This window comes from Anomaloglossus baeobatrachus, chromosome 1, assembly GCF_048569485.1.
Source record: "Anomaloglossus baeobatrachus isolate aAnoBae1 chromosome 1, aAnoBae1.hap1, whole genome shotgun sequence".
NCBI lineage: Eukaryota > Metazoa > Chordata > Amphibia > Anura > Aromobatidae > Anomaloglossus > Anomaloglossus baeobatrachus.
Genome location: NC_134353.1, coordinates 863,443,572 through 863,465,756, shown reverse-complemented (window position 1 = coordinate 863,465,756; position 22,185 = coordinate 863,443,572). Strand labels below are relative to the sequence as shown.

At 46.7% G+C, this 22,185-nt stretch overlaps 1 protein-coding gene across 3 annotated transcripts in view; it reads left to right on the top strand.

The window, feature by feature from the left end:
- The window catches only part of PIK3R1 (phosphoinositide-3-kinase regulatory subunit 1), a 68,571-nt gene that overhangs the window by 28,252 nt on the left and 18,134 nt on the right, over positions 1-22,185 (top strand). For 2 of the 3 annotated variants that reach the window (XM_075325899.1, XM_075325889.1), the window contains exons 2-3: positions 18,272-18,364; positions 19,409-19,483. In XM_075325899.1, the coding sequence (XP_075182014.1) occupies positions 18,272-18,364; positions 19,409-19,483 (168 nt within the window). Of the gene's footprint in view, positions 1-14,187; positions 14,418-18,271; positions 18,365-19,408; positions 19,484-22,185 lie in introns of those variants that run through there. The other variant, XM_075325910.1, reaches the window with a different exon arrangement.

The window sequence follows — 22,185 nt, the reverse complement described above, 5'->3', positions numbered from 1 at the left end:
CATATTGCAAAGGATTGTCAAAAATCCACTTGTGACTTTTAGGATCGCTACTTCCAATAGGTGGCGCTGTGCTAGAGTTTGTCTCCTTTACTGGAGAGACAATTTGAATATTTCCCAGAGGGGCATTGCAGCTATAAGTCCCCTTACCTGGCAGCCAGACTGGCTTGCAAAGTCTCCTTAAGGAGAATAGTGTTCCCCCGTGGAATTTTAGGGGCATTGCAGCTATAAGTCCCCTTACCTGGCAGCCAGACTGGCTTGCAAAGTCTCCTTAAGGAGAATAGTGTTCCCCCGTGGTCCCCACATAGCTTTCTCATGAGCCAGATCAGACACCCCCATACTTTGCACTGACGAGGGGCAAGCACCCCGAAACACCGTGTCTGCAAATTGGGATTCTGATCTGGCTTATATATCCTGAGTCATATTGCAAAGGATTGTCAAAAATCCACTTGTGACTTTTAGGATCGCTACTTCCAATAGGTGGCGCTGTGCTAGAGTTTGTCTCCTTTACTGGAGAGACAATTTGAATATTTCCCAGAGGGGCATTGCAGCTATAAGTCCCCTTACCTGGCAGCCAGACTGGCTTGCAAAGTCTCCTTAAGGAGAATAGTGTTCCCCCGTGGAATTTTAGGGGCATTGCAGCTATAAGTCCCCTTACCTGGCAGCCAGACTGGCTTGCAAAGTCTCCTTAAGGAGAATAGTGTTCCCCCGTGGTCCCCACATAGCTTTCTCATGAGCCAGATCAGACACCCCCATACTTTGCACTGACGAGGGGCAAGCACCCCGAAACACCGTGTCTGCAAATTGGGATTCTGATCTGGCTTATATATCCTGAGTCATATTGCAAAGGATTGTCAAAAATCCACTTGTGACTTTTAGGATCGCTACTTCCAATAGGTGGCGCTGTGCTAGAGTTTGTCTCCTTTACTGGAGAGACAATTTGAATATTTCCCAGAGGGGCATTGCAGCTATAAGTCCCCTTACCTGGCAGCCAGACTGGCTTGCAAAGTCTCCTTAAGGAGAATAGTGTTCCCCCGTGGAATTTTAGGGGCATTGCAGCTATAAGTCCCCTTACCTGGCAGCCAGACTGGCTTGCAAAGTCTCCTTAAGGAGAATAGTGTTCCCCCGTGGTCCCCACATAGCTTTCTCATGAGCCAGATCAGACACCCCCATACTTTGCACTGACGAGGGGCAAGCACCCCGAAACACCGTGTCTGCAAATTGGGATTCTGATCTGGCTTATATATCCTGAGTCATATTGCAAAGGATTGTCAAAAATCCACTTGTGACTTTTAGGATCGCTACTTCCAATAGGTGGCGCTGTGCTAGAGTTTGTCTCCTTTACTGGAGAGACAATTTGAATATTTCCCAGAGGGGCATTGCAGCTATAAGTCCCCTTACCTGGCAGCCAGACTGGCTTGCAAAGTCTCCTTAAGGAGAATAGTGTTCCCCCGTGGAATTTTAGGGGCATTGCAGCTATAAGTCCCCTTACCTGGCAGCCAGACTGGCTTGCAAAGTCTCCTTAAGGAGAATAGTGTTCCCCCGTGGTCCCCACATAGCTTTCTCATGAGCCAGATCAGACACCCCCATACTTTGCACTGACGAGGGGCAAGCACCCCGAAACACCGTGTCTGCAAATTGGGATTCTGATCTGGCTTATATATCCTGAGTCATATTGCAAAGGATTGTCAAAAATCCACTTGTGACTTTTAGGATCGCTACTTCCAATAGGTGGCGCTGTGCTAGAGTTTGTCTCCTTTACTGGAGAGACAATTTGAATATTTCCCAGAGGGGCATTGCAGCTATAAGTCCCCTTACCTGGCAGCCAGACTGGCTTGCAAAGTCTCCTTAAGGAGAATAGTGTTCCCCCGTGGAATTTTAGGGGCATTGCAGCTATAAGTCCCCTTACCTGGCAGCCAGACTGGCTTGCAAAGTCTCCTTAAGGAGAATAGTGTTCCCCCGTGGTCCCCACATAGCTTTCTCATGAGCCAGATCAGACACCCCCATACTTTGCACTGACGAGGGGCAAGCACCCCGAAACACCGTGTCTGCAAATTGGGATTCTGATCTGGCTTATATATCCTGAGTCATATTGCAAAGGATTGTCAAAAATCCACTTGTGACTTTTAGGATCGCTACTTCCAATAGGTGGCGCTGTGCTAGAGTTTGTCTCCTTTACTGGAGAGACAATTTGAATATTTCCCAGAGGGGCATTGCAGCTATAAGTCCCCTTACCTGGCAGCCAGACTGGCTTGCAAAGTCTCCTTAAGGAGAATAGTGTTCCCCCGTGGAATTTTAGGGGCATTGCAGCTATAAGTCCCCTTACCTGGCAGCCAGACTGGCTTGCAAAGTCTCCTTAAGGAGAATAGTGTTCCCCCGTGGTCCCCACATAGCTTTCTCATGAGCCAGATCAGACACCCCCATACTTTGCACTGACGAGGGGCAAGCACCCCGAAACACCGTGTCTGCAAATTGGGATTCTGATCTGGCTTATATATCCTGAGTCATATTGCAAAGGATTGTCAAAAATCCACTTGTGACTTTTAGGATCGCTACTTCCAATAGGTGGCGCTGTGCTAGAGTTTGTCTCCTTTACTGGAGAGACAATTTGAATATTTCCCAGAGGGGCATTGCAGCTATAAGTCCCCTTACCTGGCAGCCAGACTGGCTTGCAAAGTCTCCTTAAGGAGAATAGTGTTCCCCCGTGGAATTTTAGGGGCATTGCAGCTATAAGTCCCCTTACCTGGCAGCCAGACTGGCTTGCAAAGTCTCCTTAAGGAGAATAGTGTTCCCCCGTGGTCCCCACATAGCTTTCTCATGAGCCAGATCAGACACCCCCATACTTTGCACTGACGAGGGGCAAGCACCCCGAAACACCATGTCTGCAAATTGGGATTCTGATCTGGCTTATATATCCTGAGTCATATTGCAAAGGATTGTCAAAAATCCACTTGTGACTTTTAGGATCGCTACTTCCAATAGGTGGCGCTGTGCTAGAGTTTGTCTCCTTTACTGGAGAGACAATTTGAATATTTCCCAGAGGGGCATTGCAGCTATAAGTCCCCTTACCTGGCAGCCAGACTGGCTTGCAAAGTCTCCTTAAGGAGAATAGTGTTCCCCCGTGGAATTTTAGGGGCATTGCAGCTATAAGTCCCCTTACCTGGCAGCCAGACTGGCTTGCAAAGTCTCCTTAAGGAGAATAGTGTTCCCCCGTGGTCCCCACATAGCTTTCTCATGAGCCAGATCAGACACCCCCATACTTTGCACTGACGAGGGGCAAGCACCCCGAAACACCGTGTCTGCAAATTGGGATTCTGATCTGGCTTATATATCCTGAGTCATATTGCAAAGGATTGTCAAAAATCCACTTGTGACTTTTAGGATCGCTACTTCCAATAGGTGGCGCTGTGCTAGAGTTTGTCTCCTTTACTGGAGAGACAATTTGAATATTTCCCAGAGGGGCATTGCAGCTATAAGTCCCCTTACCTGGCAGCCAGACTGGCTTGCAAAGTCTCCTTAAGGAGAATAGTGTTCCCCCGTGGAATTTTAGGGGCATTGCAGCTATAAGTCCCCTTACCTGGCAGCCAGACTGGCTTGCAAAGTCTCCTTAAGGAGAATAGTGTTCCCCCGTGGTCCCCACATAGCTTTCTCATGAGCCAGATCAGACACCCCCATACTTTGCACTGACGAGGGGCAAGCACCCCGAAACACCGTGTCTGCAAATTGGGATTCTGATCTGGCTTATATATCCTGAGTCATATTGCAAAGGATTGTCAAAAATCCACTTGTGACTTTTAGGATCGCTACTTCCAATAGGTGGCGCTGTGCTAGAGTTTGTCTCCTTTACTGGAGAGACAATTTGAATATTTCCCAGAGGGGCATTGCAGCTATAAGTCCCCTTACCTGGCAGCCAGACTGGCTTGCAAAGTCTCCTTAAGGAGAATAGTGTTCCCCCGTGGAATTTTAGGGGCATTGCAGCTATAAGTCCCCTTACCTGGCAGCCAGACTGGCTTGCAAAGTCTCCTTAAGGAGAATAGTGTTCCCCCGTGGTCCCCACATAGCTTTCTCATGAGCCAGATCAGACACCCCCATACTTTGCACTGACGAGGGGCAAGCACCCCGAAACACCGTGTCTGCAAATTGGGATTCTGATCTGGCTTATATATCCTGAGTCATATTGCAAAGGATTGTCAAAAATCCACTTGTGACTTTTAGGATCGCTACTTCCAATAGGTGGCGCTGTGCTAGAGTTTGTCTCCTTTACTGGAGAGACAATTTGAATATTTCCCAGAGGGGCATTGCAGCTATAAGTCCCCTTACCTGGCAGCCAGACTGGCTTGCAAAGTCTCCTTAAGGAGAATAGTGTTCCCCCGTGGAATTTTAGGGGCATTGCAGCTATAAGTCCCCTTACCTGGCAGCCAGACTGGCTTGCAAAGTCTCCTTAAGGAGAATAGTGTTCCCCCGTGGTCCCCACATAGCTTTCTCATGAGCCAGATCAGACACCCCCATACTTTGCACTGACGAGGGGCAAGCACCCCGAAACACCGTGTCTGCAAATTGGGATTCTGATCTGGCTTATATATCCTGAGTCATATTGCAAAGGATTGTCAAAAATCCACTTGTGACTTTTAGGATCGCTACTTCCAATAGGTGGCGCTGTGCTAGAGTTTGTCTCCTTTACTGGAGAGACAATTTGAACACTTCAGATTAGGCATCTGTTGCCATCTCTGCTGCTGTCTTCGGTCCATGTCTATCACTATTTTCCTATCTAAAGTAGATCTCCGCACCCACTCTGTTTTCTTCCAGGGGGCCCTTTTTTTTGCTGACTCAATTTTCCCATTTGGATTGAGGATTTCCCCTCTATTTTACATTTTTATCGTTTTACTTTAAACAACAATTTTCCTCTTTCTCATATTAGGAAGATCACGGCCCTCCCTTTAATTTCCTACAACCAGTCTTCATCCTTCCATTTAACTTTCCATGGGAAACCAACTATTTTCTGAACATCAAAGCGCTGTACACGATGACGTCCGAGATCCCGGAGAGAAGACCTGAGGCATGTATGGACTCTTCTTGTACATGAGAACCGGGTAATATCCTGTTCTCTGCCAGCGTCCCTTCATTCGGTAGTAACGGGCTTGTGCCGCTTGATCTCCAGACCCCTTCTTAGGCTGTTTTCACACTACGTTTTTTTAACATGCGTCACGAACGTTTTTTTTTTTTTGTTTTTTTTTTTGCTGTAAAAGTGGATCCTGTTTTTACAAAGAAGAACGCATGCAAACGCATGTTATTTTTGCAGGATCCTGTCACTGAACGTGATAGACTGGGAGCCGGCATCTGACAGCTGCGGACGCTGGGAACCAAGGTAAACATTGGATAACTAAGCAAAGTGCTTTGCTTGGATACCCGATATTTACCTTGGTTACGAGCGTCCGTAGCTGCTAGGAGCCGGGCTCCCTGTACACGTAACCAAGGTAAACATCGGGTAACTAAGCGAAGCGCTTTATTTGGTTACCCGATATTTACCTTGGTTACAAGCGTCCGCCGCTCTCAGGCGGGGGGAGAGAGACTCATCACGCCAGGCTGGTTTCTGGGCATGCTCAGTATAGAAAGCAGGATCCTGTCTTATCAGCATGCCAGCGTTCACATACGTTTGCATGCTGTTTAGTCAGGATCCAGTGAAAAACAGTATTTGGACGCAGCTCAAAAACTCTACAAGTAGCGTTTTTGAAAAGTTAAAAAAACTGCAAGTCGCTGGATCCTCACTATAACGCACGCAAACGCAGGTGAACGCATGTTGACCCGAGTCCATTGCAAATGCATTGAAATGAAAACGCATTTGCACTGGATCCGTTTTTTGCGTTAAAAAACGTTCATGACATATGTTTAAAAAAAACGTAGTGTGAAAGCCGCCTTACTGTTGTGCTCGTTGTTTTGTTACAGGACGTGGTTTCTGTAGTTTCTCAGATGTGTTGTATTTTTGGTGGTGAGCGGCCTGACCTTCACACCAGGGTTGTCCAGATCGAAAAATGTATCTCCTAAGGCCTCATCCGCACACTGACTGCATCTTTTACTGCATTTTTAGTGCGTTCTTTAGTGAAGTTTGTGGTCGCAAAAGATGCACCCAAATGCATGCGTTTCCTTCCCCCAGCAAAGTCTCTGGGATTTCAGTGCATCTTTTTTTTTTTTGGCTGCGTTTTTGAAGATGCAGCATGTCAATTCTTTTTTGCTTTTTGTCCCTGCGTTTCGGAGGACTGGCAGATCAATCCTGACTCGGGGTCAGCGGGGGATTAAGCCCTGTTATCTGGCCAGACGCCGGTCCCCATATAAAGTTTATGGGGACCAGAATCCCGGAGCAAGCGCTTCATACTTTCAAATTCACCGGGGTGACTGTCACATTGCTCTCGCAGCCGTCACTTTCCAGGCCGCTAATTACGTTCATTGAATATGCACTGCTTCCCCCGCCCACCGTCATTTGTGATTGGTTACAGTCAGACGAGCCCCCATGCAGAGTGACTGCGTGTCTGACTCCTTTAATCAGACATTGGTAGGCAGGTCTATATCATACAGTAAAATAATAATAAAAAAATTGACGTAGGATTCCCCTATATTGATACCCAGGACAGATAAGGCCCGACCGCTGTGCAATGGTATTCTCAGGCTGGGATACCCATGGTTATTGGGCGCCCCCCAGTCTACAAATATCAGCCTGCAGCTGCCCGGAATTGCCGCATCCATTGGCACTGGCACTTTACCCGCCTCTTCCCGATTGCCCTGGTGTGCTGGCAATCGGAGTCATAAGGAGTTAATGGCGGCCCACAGCTGCCACTAAGCCCTAGATTAGTAACAAGGTGTCTGTGACCCCATCACTAATCTGTAAGTGAAGATAAATAAACACAAACACCGAAAAAATCCTTTATTTGGAATAAGACAAAAAAAAGCACCCTTTCACTGGTTTATTAACCCCCGAAGCATCCCTGCAGGTCCGACATAATCCACATGAGGTCCGACGACGCTTCCAGCACTGCAACATCTGAAGCTCACAGCGAGCGCCATGAAGTATGACTGCCCGCTTTGAGGTTCAGACAGAGACTGAAGTGATGCGTGATCAGCGGTGACATCACTCAGATTAGCTGCAGCCACAGCTGGAGTCCTTTACCTGTGACCACAAATCACGTGAGTGATGTCGCCATAGATCGCACAGCTCCGAAAAAGACCAATGAGTTACATGGATTCCTCTGATAGCTCAGTCTGTAACCAAGCCTGTAAAAGCCCCCAAAAAGTGCATTGAAATTCCTCATACCTGAAGGTGGCCCTTTCCATTGAGTATGTTGATTTCAGCATGCTTGCGCTGCGCTTGCAGGTTTATCAGCGAGTTGGAAGAGCTAGATGTATGCAAAACCACTAATGGGTATGATCGGCGCTGTGCCTAATAGGGCATGTGGACAACTCCTTCAATACATCAAGACTTAACACATCGGACCTCATTCATCAAAACCGTCTAATAAAATATCTGGCCGTGTTGCTCGCTGCAACTAATCATTTTGCAGCTACGCCAGCCCTTCGGTTAGACAGGTTTGATAAATGAGGCCCATTACGTCTTACTCATTTTACATTATTGCCGTTTTATTCCGCATTAGCCGGTTTTTAGGTTATGTTATGGGGCTCAACCAGTAAAACCAGGTTACATTGCTTCTGGAACTAGAAATCCAACGGCGGGTTCATGTAGATGGCGATATCGGAACGCAAGAGGGCGTATACGGCTCGTATCCAGTTTAGCAACTGTCCCTCATACATGCAAAGCCTATGGATTAACCTCCATGGAACGGATTTAGCAAATCAGTCAGCACGGAGGCAAGAGGACAGCCTGGTATGCCAGCACGGGGAGCGCTTTCTTTCCTCTCTGCCCCTCTTCTCGGTGCTACTTTTAGTATGGAGGATGGCGAGGCTGCGTTCCACATCTCCTCCCCCCACAGCCAGGATTGTGCAATAGTTTAGCTGAGTTTAAGACGTTCTCATCTGTCAGATTCGTGCAAGCGAGTACATGTGCCTTTCATTATTTGATCGCCTGAGGAGACTGCTGTTTTAGTTGGCAAGTAGCTTTTTCTTTTTTCATTACTTTTAAAAGAAGGGGAAAAAAGCAAAGCGCGTCTATTGGCGAGATTACAGAATGCCGGAGAGAATTGACCGCTTCTCCCTACACAGACTGGGGCACTGCCTGTTACCCAGGGTGTGGTGTGGGGGTCCCGCAAAATGCCGGAGGGGAGAAAAAGAAGCGCGAGTCCAATGTGGTTTCTATTTGTTTTTCTGGATTGAGATGATGGTGCCTCAGTAGTAAAATATGTTCTGGGTTTATTTCCAGATCCACTGATGCTGGAAAACAAGGCAGCCCCCATTAAGGTTGCTGGCCGCCTCTTAATGGGCCACAATGATTTCCCCTCCTTTCGGTGTAAGTTTGGAGTCCAATACTTAGCATAGCTGAGAGTGATGTGTAGATGCGCCCCAGCCCCCCTCCTGCCCACTCATTTGTGGATCTGACAGAACTGGGAACCACGTGTATTGTTCCCCGTGGCAGCAGGCGGCTGTGCGCAGCAGATACACGGTATCTTGTCATCCTTATCTCGTACGGACAAAGATATCACATGGCGGTTTGTTCTGTGTTTGACATTGAAAAGCGACATCTTTCTCTGCCTCAGGCCGTTCTCTGATCTCAGTCTCATTGATGCGTCTCCTGATACCAGAGCGAGACTTGGGCACCTTCTACTGCCTGCGCCAATTGGCATTATAGGAGGTCTACTGCTGCTGCTCAAGGACTGTATCATAGTCAGGGGTCTCTGTACAACAAGATGGCGCGCTACCCATCCTGTCATCGTTGGCTGCACATCCATGTGCACATGAGATGCTAATGACCAATGCTAACGGTCAGGCCCATGTAAAAGTTGCATTCTGATGAGCTGATTGCCAGGCAGGTTTGCACAAGGGGATTTGCAACAAATAATGCAAAGCGTATTGACTGGTATAGGACAATCATGTATAACTCCGCAGAAAGACTGCAGATATCCATAGGCCCCTATAAGGCTGTGCGCACGTTGCGTATTTGCATGCAGTTATGCTGCGATCTGCACCGCAGCGTAACTGCATGCGTCCTGCGTCCCCAGCATAAACTATGAAGATTATGCAGGAGACGTGCGCACGTGGCGTATTAGAGCGCAGTGCTTCGGCTGCTGCCTGAAGCGTGCGCTCTAAGACGTGACATGTCACTTCTTTCCTGCGCTCTGCATGCATCCCCCGCCCTGTCTATGGGAGGGGGCTGCACTCAGAGCGCATGAAATCTTTTTTTTTTTTTTTTTTTTTTTTTCATTACGGACTCTTTTTGCAGCGATTTGAAGCGCACGTGTGCTGTTCAAATCGCTGCAGAAATTTCTGCAGGGACAAACGCTACGTGCGCACATAGCCTAACCTTGTGTTCTCAACTCTGTTCACTGTTCCCATTGGGGCTCACAATCTAAATTCCCTATCTGTATATCTTTTGGAGTGTGGGAGGAAACCAACGCAAACACAGGAAGAACATACAAACTCCTTGCAGATATTGTCCTTGGTGGGATTTGAACCCCAGCACTGCTAACCACTGAGCCACCGTGCCGCCCATTATTCGTGCCTATTGGTTTGGGGGCTGTAGGGGCAATTTTCGTGTTTATGCCCAATGGTTTCCTATTGTACAGGTAATTTTATGAGACAAAAAAATACAGAAAACCAGAGCGTCCTAAAAAAGTACATAATTGTAATATAGTCGGATCACTATGGAAAAACATTGTGAATACATAATGTGACGCAGAAAATAAAAATACTTTGCATGTAGGGCCTGAGCTGACCCGTCAGTGTTTGTCATCACGCCAGATATATTGGGCTTCGCTTTCTGCCGGCGCTCGGGTCACCTTCTCTTATCCCTGCTCATGGATACAGCACTGTGCTGCAGCGGTGGCATGTCAGGGAACAGAGCTGCTGTCATCACCTGTAGGCAGCTCCTCAGAACATTAGCAGGCACGGATGGAGCGGCTATAGAGCCAGTATATTCCCTCTCCGTGTATATGGCGGCAGCAGGGCTCCGTGCTGGAGACTATCTGGAAGGCTGGTAATGGGTCCTCGGTGAATTCACTGGTCACTGGGGTATTTGTGTGGTATACACAAGCAGAAGACCCAAAGACCAGTAGTCCGTCACCACATCATCATACAGCCCAAAATAAGGGGCTTACACCAATAAATGACTATATATTCATTACCATTTAGGCCACGTGCACACGCTGAGCATTCGATGAGTTTTTTTTACCTCAGTATTTGTAGCCAAAACCAAGAGTGGGACAATCAGAGGAAAAGTATAATACACAGGCACAAATACTGAGGTAAAAATCTCACCAAACACTCAGTGTGCACGTGGCCTTCTCCTACAGCTCACGGCTGTCTCTCGAACGTCTTCCTATGGAGACCTTGGCTTGACCAAAGTTTTTGTGTGTTTTCGAAGTGAAAAAAGAAGCCGCCGGGTGCATTTGACACCAAGAATCGGACATTGAATTTCTAACTGCATGACTCTTTCCACCCTTATCCCCCTCCCCAACATAATGTGCTGAGTTTTGGCAGGCCCCAATACCCATCCGACAGTCCTGCAAGATTCAGCGGACATAGCTGTGTCCTCTGAAGTGTATGAGGCATGTAGGTGTCTTTAACATCTGCTTCTGGACCGATTTCATTACATTGGACCCTCCAAGTGTCCACCATATCCTCGGACAGAATGTTACCTCGCTGTCCTCTTTTGTCCGGCATTTTAATACAATCTGAAATAAAGCATCGATTTGTGAACACAGTCTTGTATACAGCAGCTTCAAGCTTTTTAGTCCTCATTTGTGTTATATGAGGACACTAACATTTGTGGATTTAAAGGGAATCTGTCACCAGGTTTTTTTGCTCCTTTTATCTGAGAGCAGCATCAGGTAGAGACAGAGACCCTGATTTCAGCAATGTGTCACTTACTGGGGTGTTTGCTATCATTTTGATTAAAATCAATGTTTTTCTCTGCTTAGATTTAGCAGTTATTCAGAGCGCATTAATATTCTGGACTACCTGGCAACACTCCAAGTAGTCCTGTAATGATGATCTACTGCTGATTAATCAGTGATTTCATCAAAGCTACACTAATCAGCCCAGTAAGTGACACATCGGTGGAATCGGGGTCTCTGTGTCTACATTATGCTGCTCAGATTAGGTGATAACAACCTGGTGACAGATTCCCTTTTATTCAAAGATTATTATATTGCGAAATTTGTATCCGATCAAAATCAGACATGTCTCCGAGAAGATCTGAGTGTCGAATCAAACTCTCCATCCATATGCTTTCTAGTCTTCAGACTGATAGGAGAAGCTTGAGAAACCTCCATCACTTCATTTATTCATTCTAGAAGAATTGATTAATCTCCGACTCTCAGACCAAACTGATGCATGGCCAATAAACACTGATCAAACTGAGACCAAGTTTTCGGGGGGTTTTTGCTTATGAGAAGAATCGCTCACATCTGAACGCGGTCTTAGATGTATACCACGGCGTGTGCCACCAGCATTACGTTTTTCCCTGTCTTCTTGGCAGAAGTTGTCTCGCAGCTTTCCTTTGGCACGACCAGTATACACGACTTTCTTTATCCTTAGTAGACGATCTGACAATGTGGAAAGCATAATCTACCAATTGTTAATATCAGATTTTGCATTCGCTGTCAATGTCCGCCATTCAGGTTCCCATGCTCTGGTGGCTCGCTGGTCTCTTATCTTGCTGCGCAGCTGACATTATCGCACACTCCATACGGTCATGATGTCCTTCACCAGCGCTTCACAGTGGGAAACTTCTTCTGCGGAGCCTTATGTTGCTTTTTTGCTGATAAATGAAAATACTACAAACTAAAGTGACCTAATGTAAGGGCTAACTAAAGGGTCTTCAAGTGTAGGAAGCCACGGCTAGACAAATCGTGCAATGAACTTGCATAGGAAAAGAACGTGCAGACTTTTTTGCTTTTTTTTTTTCTCTCCCCTTTATATTGAATAGTATTTAATTGGCAAAGCCCCAGGCTTGGTAATGCAGAACAGACATGTAGGGGGCAGCAGAACTCAATCCAACTTTAATTCCTTGGGGCTTCCTTCCAGAAAGTGTCTCTGCTTTGACTGGAGCCAACAAAAGCCATCTGTTCTCTTATTTATAGCTCCTATTTCTAAGAAGTATATTCTATAGCAGATAAAACGCGGCTGACAGGTCATAATTCACACGTTTACTGAGGCTTGAACTGTCGGGACATGATGTACAACACCTCAAAGACCGTTCACCTGCGATTGCTCTTTAAAACCCCTTCGCTAATTGGGAAAGCAGTGGTTGTCGGACTTTGTGAGCGGCCATAATGTGCCGCGAGCTTCGTACCGGGCTGTGCCGGAATGAGCATGACTTGTTAGCGTGATCGCATGAGTCTGAGTTTCTACTTTCTTGTACGCTTTGTAGAATGTTGGTTGTCATCTGTTAAGTAAGGCTTCAGCAACCTCAGATATAGAAATGTGAAAGACTTCGAGGGTGAATGTACGGAGACATATATTTTCCATCATGTAAATTATTTTCCTTGGAGAGCATTGTGGGACACATTAGCTCCTTACCGCAAAAGTGCCGGTAAACCAAACCATGTGAAATTCGAGCGTCATCCGCAAGGAGTTCGTCTTTCAGGAATTCTCTCATCCTCCGAAATCTAAATTGGGGAACGAGATTGGAAACTCTACCTGGACTGATGCAATGACTGCAAGCTCTGTTCCAGTGCAGTATATGTTATGACCGCAAAAAAAGGCTACTATTTGGAAACAAGTTTAAGAGCTATGTTCACACTGGGGTGTTTTTTGTTTGGGTTTTTTTCCCCTTTTGCAGTGTATCTGTTAGAAAAATGGCTTTGAATAAACTTTTTGAAAACTTTTCCTAATTTCAATGAGAAATCAACATAGTTGTTCATACAACAAAGAATTTCTGCAGCAAAAAGTAGCAATTCATTTCTCTTCCGCAGGTACCTGCGTTTTTGCCATAGATAATGGTTAAAAACCATAGGGACCAACCCGCGACAAAACCACAGTAAAACCACTTGCGGATTTCAGGTGCGTTTTTGCTGCGTTTTTTGCCGAGGGTGCGGATTTTTCTTAAACACAAATTTCCCAGTGCGCACAGACCCCCCCCCCCCCCCCAAGCGTTTAAAGGGAACTTGTCAGGTGCAATATACACTCAACCATGAGCAGTTCTGGGTGCATATTGCTAATCCCTGCTTAACCGTCTCTGTATCTAGTAGCATAGAGAGAGGTCTTTAGAAAAAGTATTGCTAAAGATCCTTTATGATATGCTAATGAGGTCAGGGACTAGTCGCAGGGACGTTCATTCCGGCTCTCCTTCTGCCTTCTTATTGCAGAATGAGTGTTGGGACTTGTGATCAGCGGTGACAGTGTACACAGAATGCGCGTGAATAGCATGTTAGCACGCCTTTGTGTCTATTCCTTGTGCTCATTAGCATATCATAAAGGATCTTTAGAAATACTTTTTCTAAAGATCTCTTTATGCCACTAGATGCAGGGATTTGCAGTATACACACAGAACTGCTCGTGGTTCTAGGTGCATATTGCAGCTGACAGGTTCCCTTTTAAGACGTTTTTGGGTGTAGGGCTTTGGAAAAATTAAGTCCAACTCTGAGGACGTTCTTCTCAGACGTTTTCCCCTAGCCCTACATATGGCTCGCTGCACACAAGCCCCTATTCTCTTAAACCCTCTCTTCATCTAGCAGACAGAAGAAAAGATTGGAGTCCGGTATGTGTGTCTGGAACAAATATAGACGCTATAAGTTTCCACTGGCCTGTGCCAGGTATTGGCTTTATAATATATCTTTTTGCTGAGGACCTCTCCAAAAGGTGCAGCTGCGAGCCGGTTTCATCTTGCGCTGTGCAGCTATGTTGGCACGGCCTCCAATGTAAGGTATGCTGTCGGCTCTGTTCAGACCTGTCTCTGTTACCAAGACACAAGAGCCAGGGGATTGGAGGGCATCTTGATCTATGAAGCCAACTGATTTGCTGCCGCTCCATGCAAGTAAAAATAGACTTAGTGGAAAATGCTGCGTGGGTGACATGTCACTGCCAGGCTTCTTGTACTACCTGCCGCAGAGCCCACCGCTCACACTCGTCCATGAGGAGCTTCTGATGGTGCTCGGACGCTGACCTAGGGGGAAAAATGATTGCCCTCAGCGAGAAGCTGATTGAGGACTGTAGCAAAGGGATCAACAAGGTTGCCAAATTTCTGAAAGGGGGATTCAGCGCTCCGAAGCGGCAGGCCGTGTTTCAGAACAGCTGCAAGCAAGCGAGGATTCTGGTGGCAGGTACAGAACACGCCGCGCTCCTGGTAATGGGGTCTTCTCTTCTGCTGTTTGCTTTACTCACTGGTGAGCGGTGGGCAGCGCGTGCTACCGGCCCATTCCGGCTTCTGCTCTGAACGGATTATTCATGCCGCCGGCTTCTGCATTTTAATGTCCCCTCCTTTTTTCCACTCCGCGTCCAGCTCTTGACTTCCCCCTTCACTATTCTGCGATTACAATTTCCTGTCTCTCTTCCTAAAATAAAAAGGGGCCATTCACCGCTGCACAGGCCAACATTTGCATTATTCAGCTCCGGACAGGAGGTGAAGGGAGTTATTATAACGCCTCCTGTTCAGATCTCGTGCCCCATAATCACGGAGCTGCTGTGCTCTGTGCGGGGGGCGAGGGCCGCCACAAGTCTGCGGATTCAGCTGCTACTTTTATCGTTTGATGCTTTTTGCTCATGAGTTCTTGAATCGTCCTCCACCTTGTGGCATATAATGTGTATGTTGTCTGTAAAATATCTATTATTCCCTGGTAGCAGCCATTTAAGGCCCAGGAGACTAATAGTTTTCCTAAATCACTGTCAGCAGCCTGTGCCCTCCTCAGCATGTCCTGACACCCTACAACTGTAGGAAAACTATAAAGCCCAGCATGCCCTGACTCCACATGGCACACCACCTCTTATAAAACTACAACCCCCAGCATGCTCTGACCAATATGGCACACCACCTTCTATAAAACTACAACCCCTAGCATGCCCTGACTCCACATGGCACACCACCTTCTATAAAACTACAACCCCTAGCATGCTCTGACTCCACATGGCACACCACCTTCTATAAAAACTATAACCCCTAGCATGCCCTTACAGCATATGGCACACTTCTAGAACTACAACCCCCAGCATGCACTGGCAGCATATAGCACACCACCTCCTATAAAAACTACAACCCCCAGCATGCCCTGACTGCATGGGGCACATCACCTTTTATGAAAGTAAAACCCTCAGCATGTGTGACCGCATATAACATGCCACCTCCTATGAAACTAAAAGTCTTAGCATGGCCTGACTGCATTTGGCACACCACCTTTTGTAGAACTCAAACACCCAGCATGCACTGACAGCATATGGCACACCACCTCCTATAAAACTGCAACCCCCACCATGCCCTGACAGCGTATAGCACACCACCTCCTATAAAACTACAACCCCCACCATGCCCTGACAGCGTATAGCACACCACCTCCTATAAAACTACAACTCCCACCATGCCCTGACAGCGTATAGCACACCACCTCCTATAAAACTACAACCCCCACCATGCCCTGACAGCGTATAGCACACCACCTCCTATAAAACTGCAACCCCCACCATGCCCTGACAGCGTATAGCACACCACCTCCTATAAAACTGCAACCCCCACCATGCCCTGACAGCGTATAGCACACCACCTCCTATAAAACTACAACCCCCACCATGCCCTGGCAGCATATAGCACACCACCTCCTATAAAACTACAACCCCCACCATGCCCTGACAGCGTATAGCACACCACCTCCTATAAAACTACAACCCCCACCATGCCCTGACAGCGTATAGCACACCACCTCCTATAAAACTGCAACCCCCACCATGCCCTGACAGCGTATAGCACACCACCTCCTATAAAACTACAACCCCCACCATGCCCTGACAGCGTATAGCACACCACCTCCTATAAAACTGCAACCCCCACCATGCCCTGACAGCGTATAGCACACCACCTCCTATAAAACTGCAACCCCCACCATGCCCTGACAGCGTATAGCACACCACCTCCTATAAAACTACAACCCCCACCATGCCCTGACAGCGTATAGCACACCACCTCCTATAAAACTGCAACCCCCACCATGCCCTGACAGCGTATAGCACACCACCTCCTATAAAACTGCAACCCCCACCATGCCCTGGCAGCATATAGCACACCACCTCCTATAAAACTGCAACCCCCACCATGCCCTGGCAGCATATAGCACACCACCTCCTATAAAACTGCAACCCCCACCATGCCCTGGCAGCATATAGCACACCACCTCCTATAAAACTGCAACCCCCAGCATGCCCTGGCAGCATATAGCACACCACCTCCTATAAAACTGCAACCCCCAGCATGCCCTGACAGCGTATAGCACACCACCTCCTATAAAACTGCAACCCCCAGCATGCCCTGACAGTGTATGACTTACCACCTTGCATAGAACTACAACCCTCAGCATGCCCTGGCACTCCAGCTTTTGTAAAACAATTCCTGCTCTAACAGGCTGAAGTGCAGCTGCTGTAAAACTACAACCCTCAGCATGCCCTGACAAGTGTGCCACAGTTTGCTGACCCCTGTCTAGATGTTGGTATCCTAAAATTGACATGAGATGAGTGTCCACATTACTCTTGGGAGCGCAGGGTATGTAAAGCATGGGGGACAATCCCTGGATTTTTATCTTTGGCTGACTTTAAAGCTGAAGACTTGTCGTTTTGTCGTGTCCTGGAAATTCATGAGATGTCTGCCTGTGGAGTCTCCAATCAATCATGTGGCAGTGATTAGTTTCTGCGCGGCTGCCCTCCTCCCCAGGCATTAATCTAGCAGAGCCGTGTGCCCGCACTTTGCCCTTCTGCTCCGGCGCTGATTGTGCAAGTCTGAAGAAGAGCAAGATTAAGGAAGCTGCCCGCCTGTAAATTGCACGGGATTATGCGGGGTTATTCTTTAATTCCTGTAAGCGGAGGATTAATTCTTCTCTCGTCTGTTCCCGTAATGAAGGCTTTTTTTTTCTGGAGCTTTGGTTTTGTTTCATTTGGATGCATAAGCCACTAATCGGGTCACGGCACAGCGAGCCGGCCATTGGGGAAGACTTTGGATCTTTACATTTGGGCTAGTTTTGATTCTTACCCTGATTTTTTGATTTGTTTTGCTTCGATCTTTTTATACCATACTGGGGGGGAGGTTTAAAAAGCGAGCGCCCATACTGATCCTCGTATTTACATTCCTTACCGGATAAATGCAAGCTGGTTTTCCTCCCGTGTGTATCCCAGAATGGTTGCTTGTAAGGAAATGGTGTGGAGCCGCGGCGCAGCACTTAGCAGTAATCCGGGACTTTCGCACCCCTGCCCTTGTTTCCACAGCTGTGCCTTGCTTACAATGCACCTTCTCAACCTAAAAGCCTCCAGTGTACCAGCTTTTCCTGTTCCCATTATGTTTTAGTTGGATCCGGCTCGTGAGCTCTTCTAAAATAAGCAAATTTAGCCGTTCGCTTGCAATTGGAACTTTTTTTTTTATGCTTATTTAAAAATGGCTTCCCTCGTGCAATGAATGGGCGTTTATAAGAAAGCAGATGTCTTTGCCAGCTGCTGAGCTTTTTTTTTTTTCCCCATCCTTGGAATTGTATTCTGGTCAGTTTGGAATGTAAGTGTCTGGGGGGAAAAAACTAATTTTATAACATACAGATCCCCCTCCACAGGGTTGTAAGTTCAGCAGGTTGGTTAAAAAGGCAAGAGTTGAAAACTTCCAACCATCCTGCTTTTATTTTTTTTGCCCCAAAACGCAGCAGTGCGCACCACGCATTTCAGGAACATGCATTACACTCATGTATCTGGCTCCCCCTAGCTGCCAGTGGCTGTATGCGCGCTCTGCTCTGTTGATGCGTCCTCATGCCGGTATACGGCCAGCCATAACCGGGCTGTACAGGTGAGGTGACGCCGCCTCCTGTGGCCATCACTGATTTATGTAACATTTGCTCAGACTTGTCAAATATAAAGTGTTTGCTCAGAGTTTAAACTAACTCTCCGGTTTCTAAGTAGCTGAGAACTAATTACTTTTTTTTTCTTTTTTTCTCTCTTGTAGCTTTTATGCTTCCTGATCTGGCCGAACAGTTCTCACCACCAGAGCCGGCCCCACCAGTCCTTACCAAGCTGGTCGAGACCATAGAGCGAAAAGGTACTTGGTGCATTCATTATCCTGACGCCCGTTACCACTTTATATAACCAAAGCATCAGAGAGGCAGAGTATATATGTATATAACCACCGCACCCAGACTCCACACACTTTTCTGGCAGGTCAATATTGGGAGTTCTGTGGATCTAGGATCGCTTCAAGTGAAGCTCATGAAGCCTGGGTATGGCTGTAGTATGATAGAACATCAGAAAAAAAGAAAAGAAGCAGCCACACTCACCACTTATGTCCAAGTGTCCTTTATTGAAGATCAATGAAATCACTGGGCAGTGGAGTGCAACGGGACGACTGCCATTTCGCTCGTGTCAAGCTGTGCTTCAACAGGTCCTCAAGTTGAGGACTTGTTGAAGCAGAGTTTGGACGTGTTGAAGCGCAGTTTGACACGCGCGAAACGGCCGTCGTCCTGTTGCCCAGTGATTTAATAGATTTTATTAATCTTCCATAAAGGACACTTGGACATAAATGGTAACTGCGGTTACTTCTTTTCTTTTTTATTTTTTTCTGATATATGGATCTCTTTGCAGCTCACCACTTCATAGTCCTATTCTGAATGCTTGAGTATCATTGTTGCCTAAGTGGAGTTTTCAGTAAGCGGGTGGTGCTAAACCTCTACATTGTTGCTCATTATATGAAAGTATAAAATAAAGATGTTACAATTCTATAGGAGAGAGGACAAAGTATCTGACCCGTAGACATCCCACCTGTCTGATCCCCGTACAGGTACACAGCCTGCAGAGCCTTCATACTATGAATAGTGATGATAGAGCTGCTCAGTACTTGTTTATACAGTGTAATTGATGGGGACCTCCAGCGTTTTTCCAAAAATGTTCGAGTTTCCCATTCACTTCCATTACACTTGGTACAAGTACCAAGCATCAAAATGCTCATTACGTACACTGAGCAATTTGCTCATCACTGCTTTAAATGCAGGCGACAGAAGCGGTCCACTATCCTGCTGCCGATATCTCCGCTGTTATAGTACACCAAGTGAAAGTTTCCATAGTGTCCTCATCCCGCTTTCTCTTCCAGGCTTGGAATCCACATCATTATATAGAACCCAGAGCGCCATCAGCGTGGCCGAGCTCCGCCAGAACCTCGATTACGGTACGAGCCTGCAAGATCTGTAAAAAGGGTCTGTTATAGAATCTATATCTGCAGGAGCGCAGCGCTCCCCATTGGCTGAGACAGTGTGCACTCCTGATGATTGACAGTTCAGACCAGCAACCCTGTCCCGACCTGTGCGTTCTCCGATGCTGAATACAGCCAGCTCGGAGGAGGATGGGCCCTGCGAGTCGGCCAGCTTTTAGAGCTGCGCTTACAAGCTTTAGAAACTTGGGAGTTGTTGCCCATTTCTTTAATATGAGATCCTGGGTGGTCCTTGTCTTTTTCGTTATTTCTGCCTACAAGCTTTTTGCAAATAGCATTGTCTATGAAATTTGCCACTGCAGAGGTGGTCTGTAAGGCTGCTTTCACACCGCCGGTTTTTGCTATGCGGCACAATCCGGCACTTTGCAGGAAAATCGCAACCGGTTTTTTTTGCTGCCGGTTGCGATTTTCCTGCATAGACTTTAATTAGTGCCGCATTGTGCCGCATGGCCTTGCGTTCCGTCCGGTTTTTGCCGCATGCGGCAGATTTAGCCGATGCGGCGGCCGGATGGAACTTTGCCTGGCACATTTTTTCGTGCGGCAAAAAAAACCGCATCGCGCCGCATTCGGCCGATGCGGCGCATTTTTCAATGCATGCCTATGGCGGCCGGATGCGGCGCGATGCGGCAATAACCGCATCCGGCCGCCGCATGCGGTTTTTGCCACTGCGCATGCTCAGTAGCATGCCGCAAGCGGCAAAAAACGGACTGGCCGCAAGGGAAAAACTTATGCAAAGGATGCGGTGTTTTCACCGCATCCGTTGCATAGCTTGCACAGCCGGATTGAGCCGCAGAGCTCAAGCCGGATGTGTGAAAGTAGCCTAAGGCTAATTTCACACACCAGTTTTTGGCATCAGGCACAATCCGGCGCAGAATATGCAAAAACTGATGTGCCTGATCCTTGTTTTTGACTGTTCCAAAATACCTGATCCGTCAAAAAACTGATCCGGCTCATCTGTTTTTGCATTCTTTTCGTCCGTTTTTTTTGCTGGATCAATTTTTTTTCAATACATTAAAGCATGCTCAGTTTACAAAAACGGATCCGGCGGCTGCATCAATTTTTTACCGCATTACGCCATAGGCTTCCATTGTAAAACACGCCGCATCCGGCGCGATGCGAATTTTTTGCCGGACAAAAAAAAGTTACAAAATACGTTCCCTCCGGCCGCCGCTTTAGGCAATTATGACGGATCCGGCAAAAGCCGGATGCAACGCAAGGCAATCAGGCACAATCCGGCGCTAATACAAATCAATGGGGATAAAACTGATCCGGCGCCGGATCAGTTTTACCCGTTTTTTTTCCAGATTGTGCCTGATGGAAAAAAACTGATGTGTGAAATTAGCCTTACTCTGGCAATGAGAAGTAAACTAGAATCAAAGATCTCTCCATTCTTGAAAATAAGAGGGCATTTATAAGAACTACATTGCAGAATTGTTTATTTTTATAAGGACTTTGCACTGTTAGGCTACTTTCACACCTCCGGTTTGAGCCCTGCGGCTCAATCCGGCTGTGAAAACTATGCAACGGATGCGGCGAAAACACCGCATCCTTTGCATAAGTTTTTACATGCGGCCCATCCGTTTTTTTCCGGTTGCGGCATGCTACTGAGCATGCGCAGTGGAAAAAACCGCATGCGGCGACCGGATGCGGTTTTTTCCGCATCGCGCCGCATCCGGCCTCCATAGGTATGCATTGAAAAATGCGCCGCAGTGGCCGGATGCGGCGCGATGCGGTGTTTTTTGCCGGAGCAAAAAACGTTGCAGGGGACGTTCGATCCGGCCGCCGCATCGGCTAAATCTGCCGCATGCGGCCAAAACCGGACCGAACGCAAGCCCCTGCGGCACAATACGGCACTAATGTAAGTCTATGCAAAAAAAAACGCCACCGGCGTTTCAAAAGCCGGTGGCGTTTTTTCTGCAGAACGCCGTATTGTGCCGCAGAGCAAAAATCCGGATGTGTGAAAGCACCCTTACACATTTAAAAAGATGAGAAAACCCTTTAATTACTGTCACATGGGCTGTATCATGTACAGGGGTCATCCAGACCATAACCCGTGCTGCTCTCCTTACCCTACCGCTCCCATTCTGATACCTCCTGGGTTTTTCCTATTCCTTATTTTCTGTGGCTGGACGGCCCCTTTCACTTTTTGTCAGGCTGTCATGTGAAGAATGCATTGTTTCAAATGTGATCTTAATGGGTGTGACCAGGACAATCATGGCCCAGGGAGTCTGAATATTTTGTTTGACAGAATATTCCATTTTGTGCCAGTAGATGGCGCCAGAATCCACACAATCCAGAATTACCTCAGATTCTTCGATTCCTTCAGATTTTCTTGGGCTCCTGTAAAAATCTAAGTGTTCAACAAAATCTCTCACTGTGTTTTTTTTTTTTCTTTTAAAATAAGCATTTTTTTTCTTCATTAAATTGTATGCATTATAGGGGTTGTCGAATAGTAAAATAATAATTTTTATTCAATCCATGTCTATAAAAAACATACTAATGATGATGATTTTATATATATATATATATATATATATATATATATATATATATATATATATATATATATATATATATATATATATATATATATATATATATATATATATATATATATATATATATATATATATTTATATTATAAATTGTGTCCGATATTG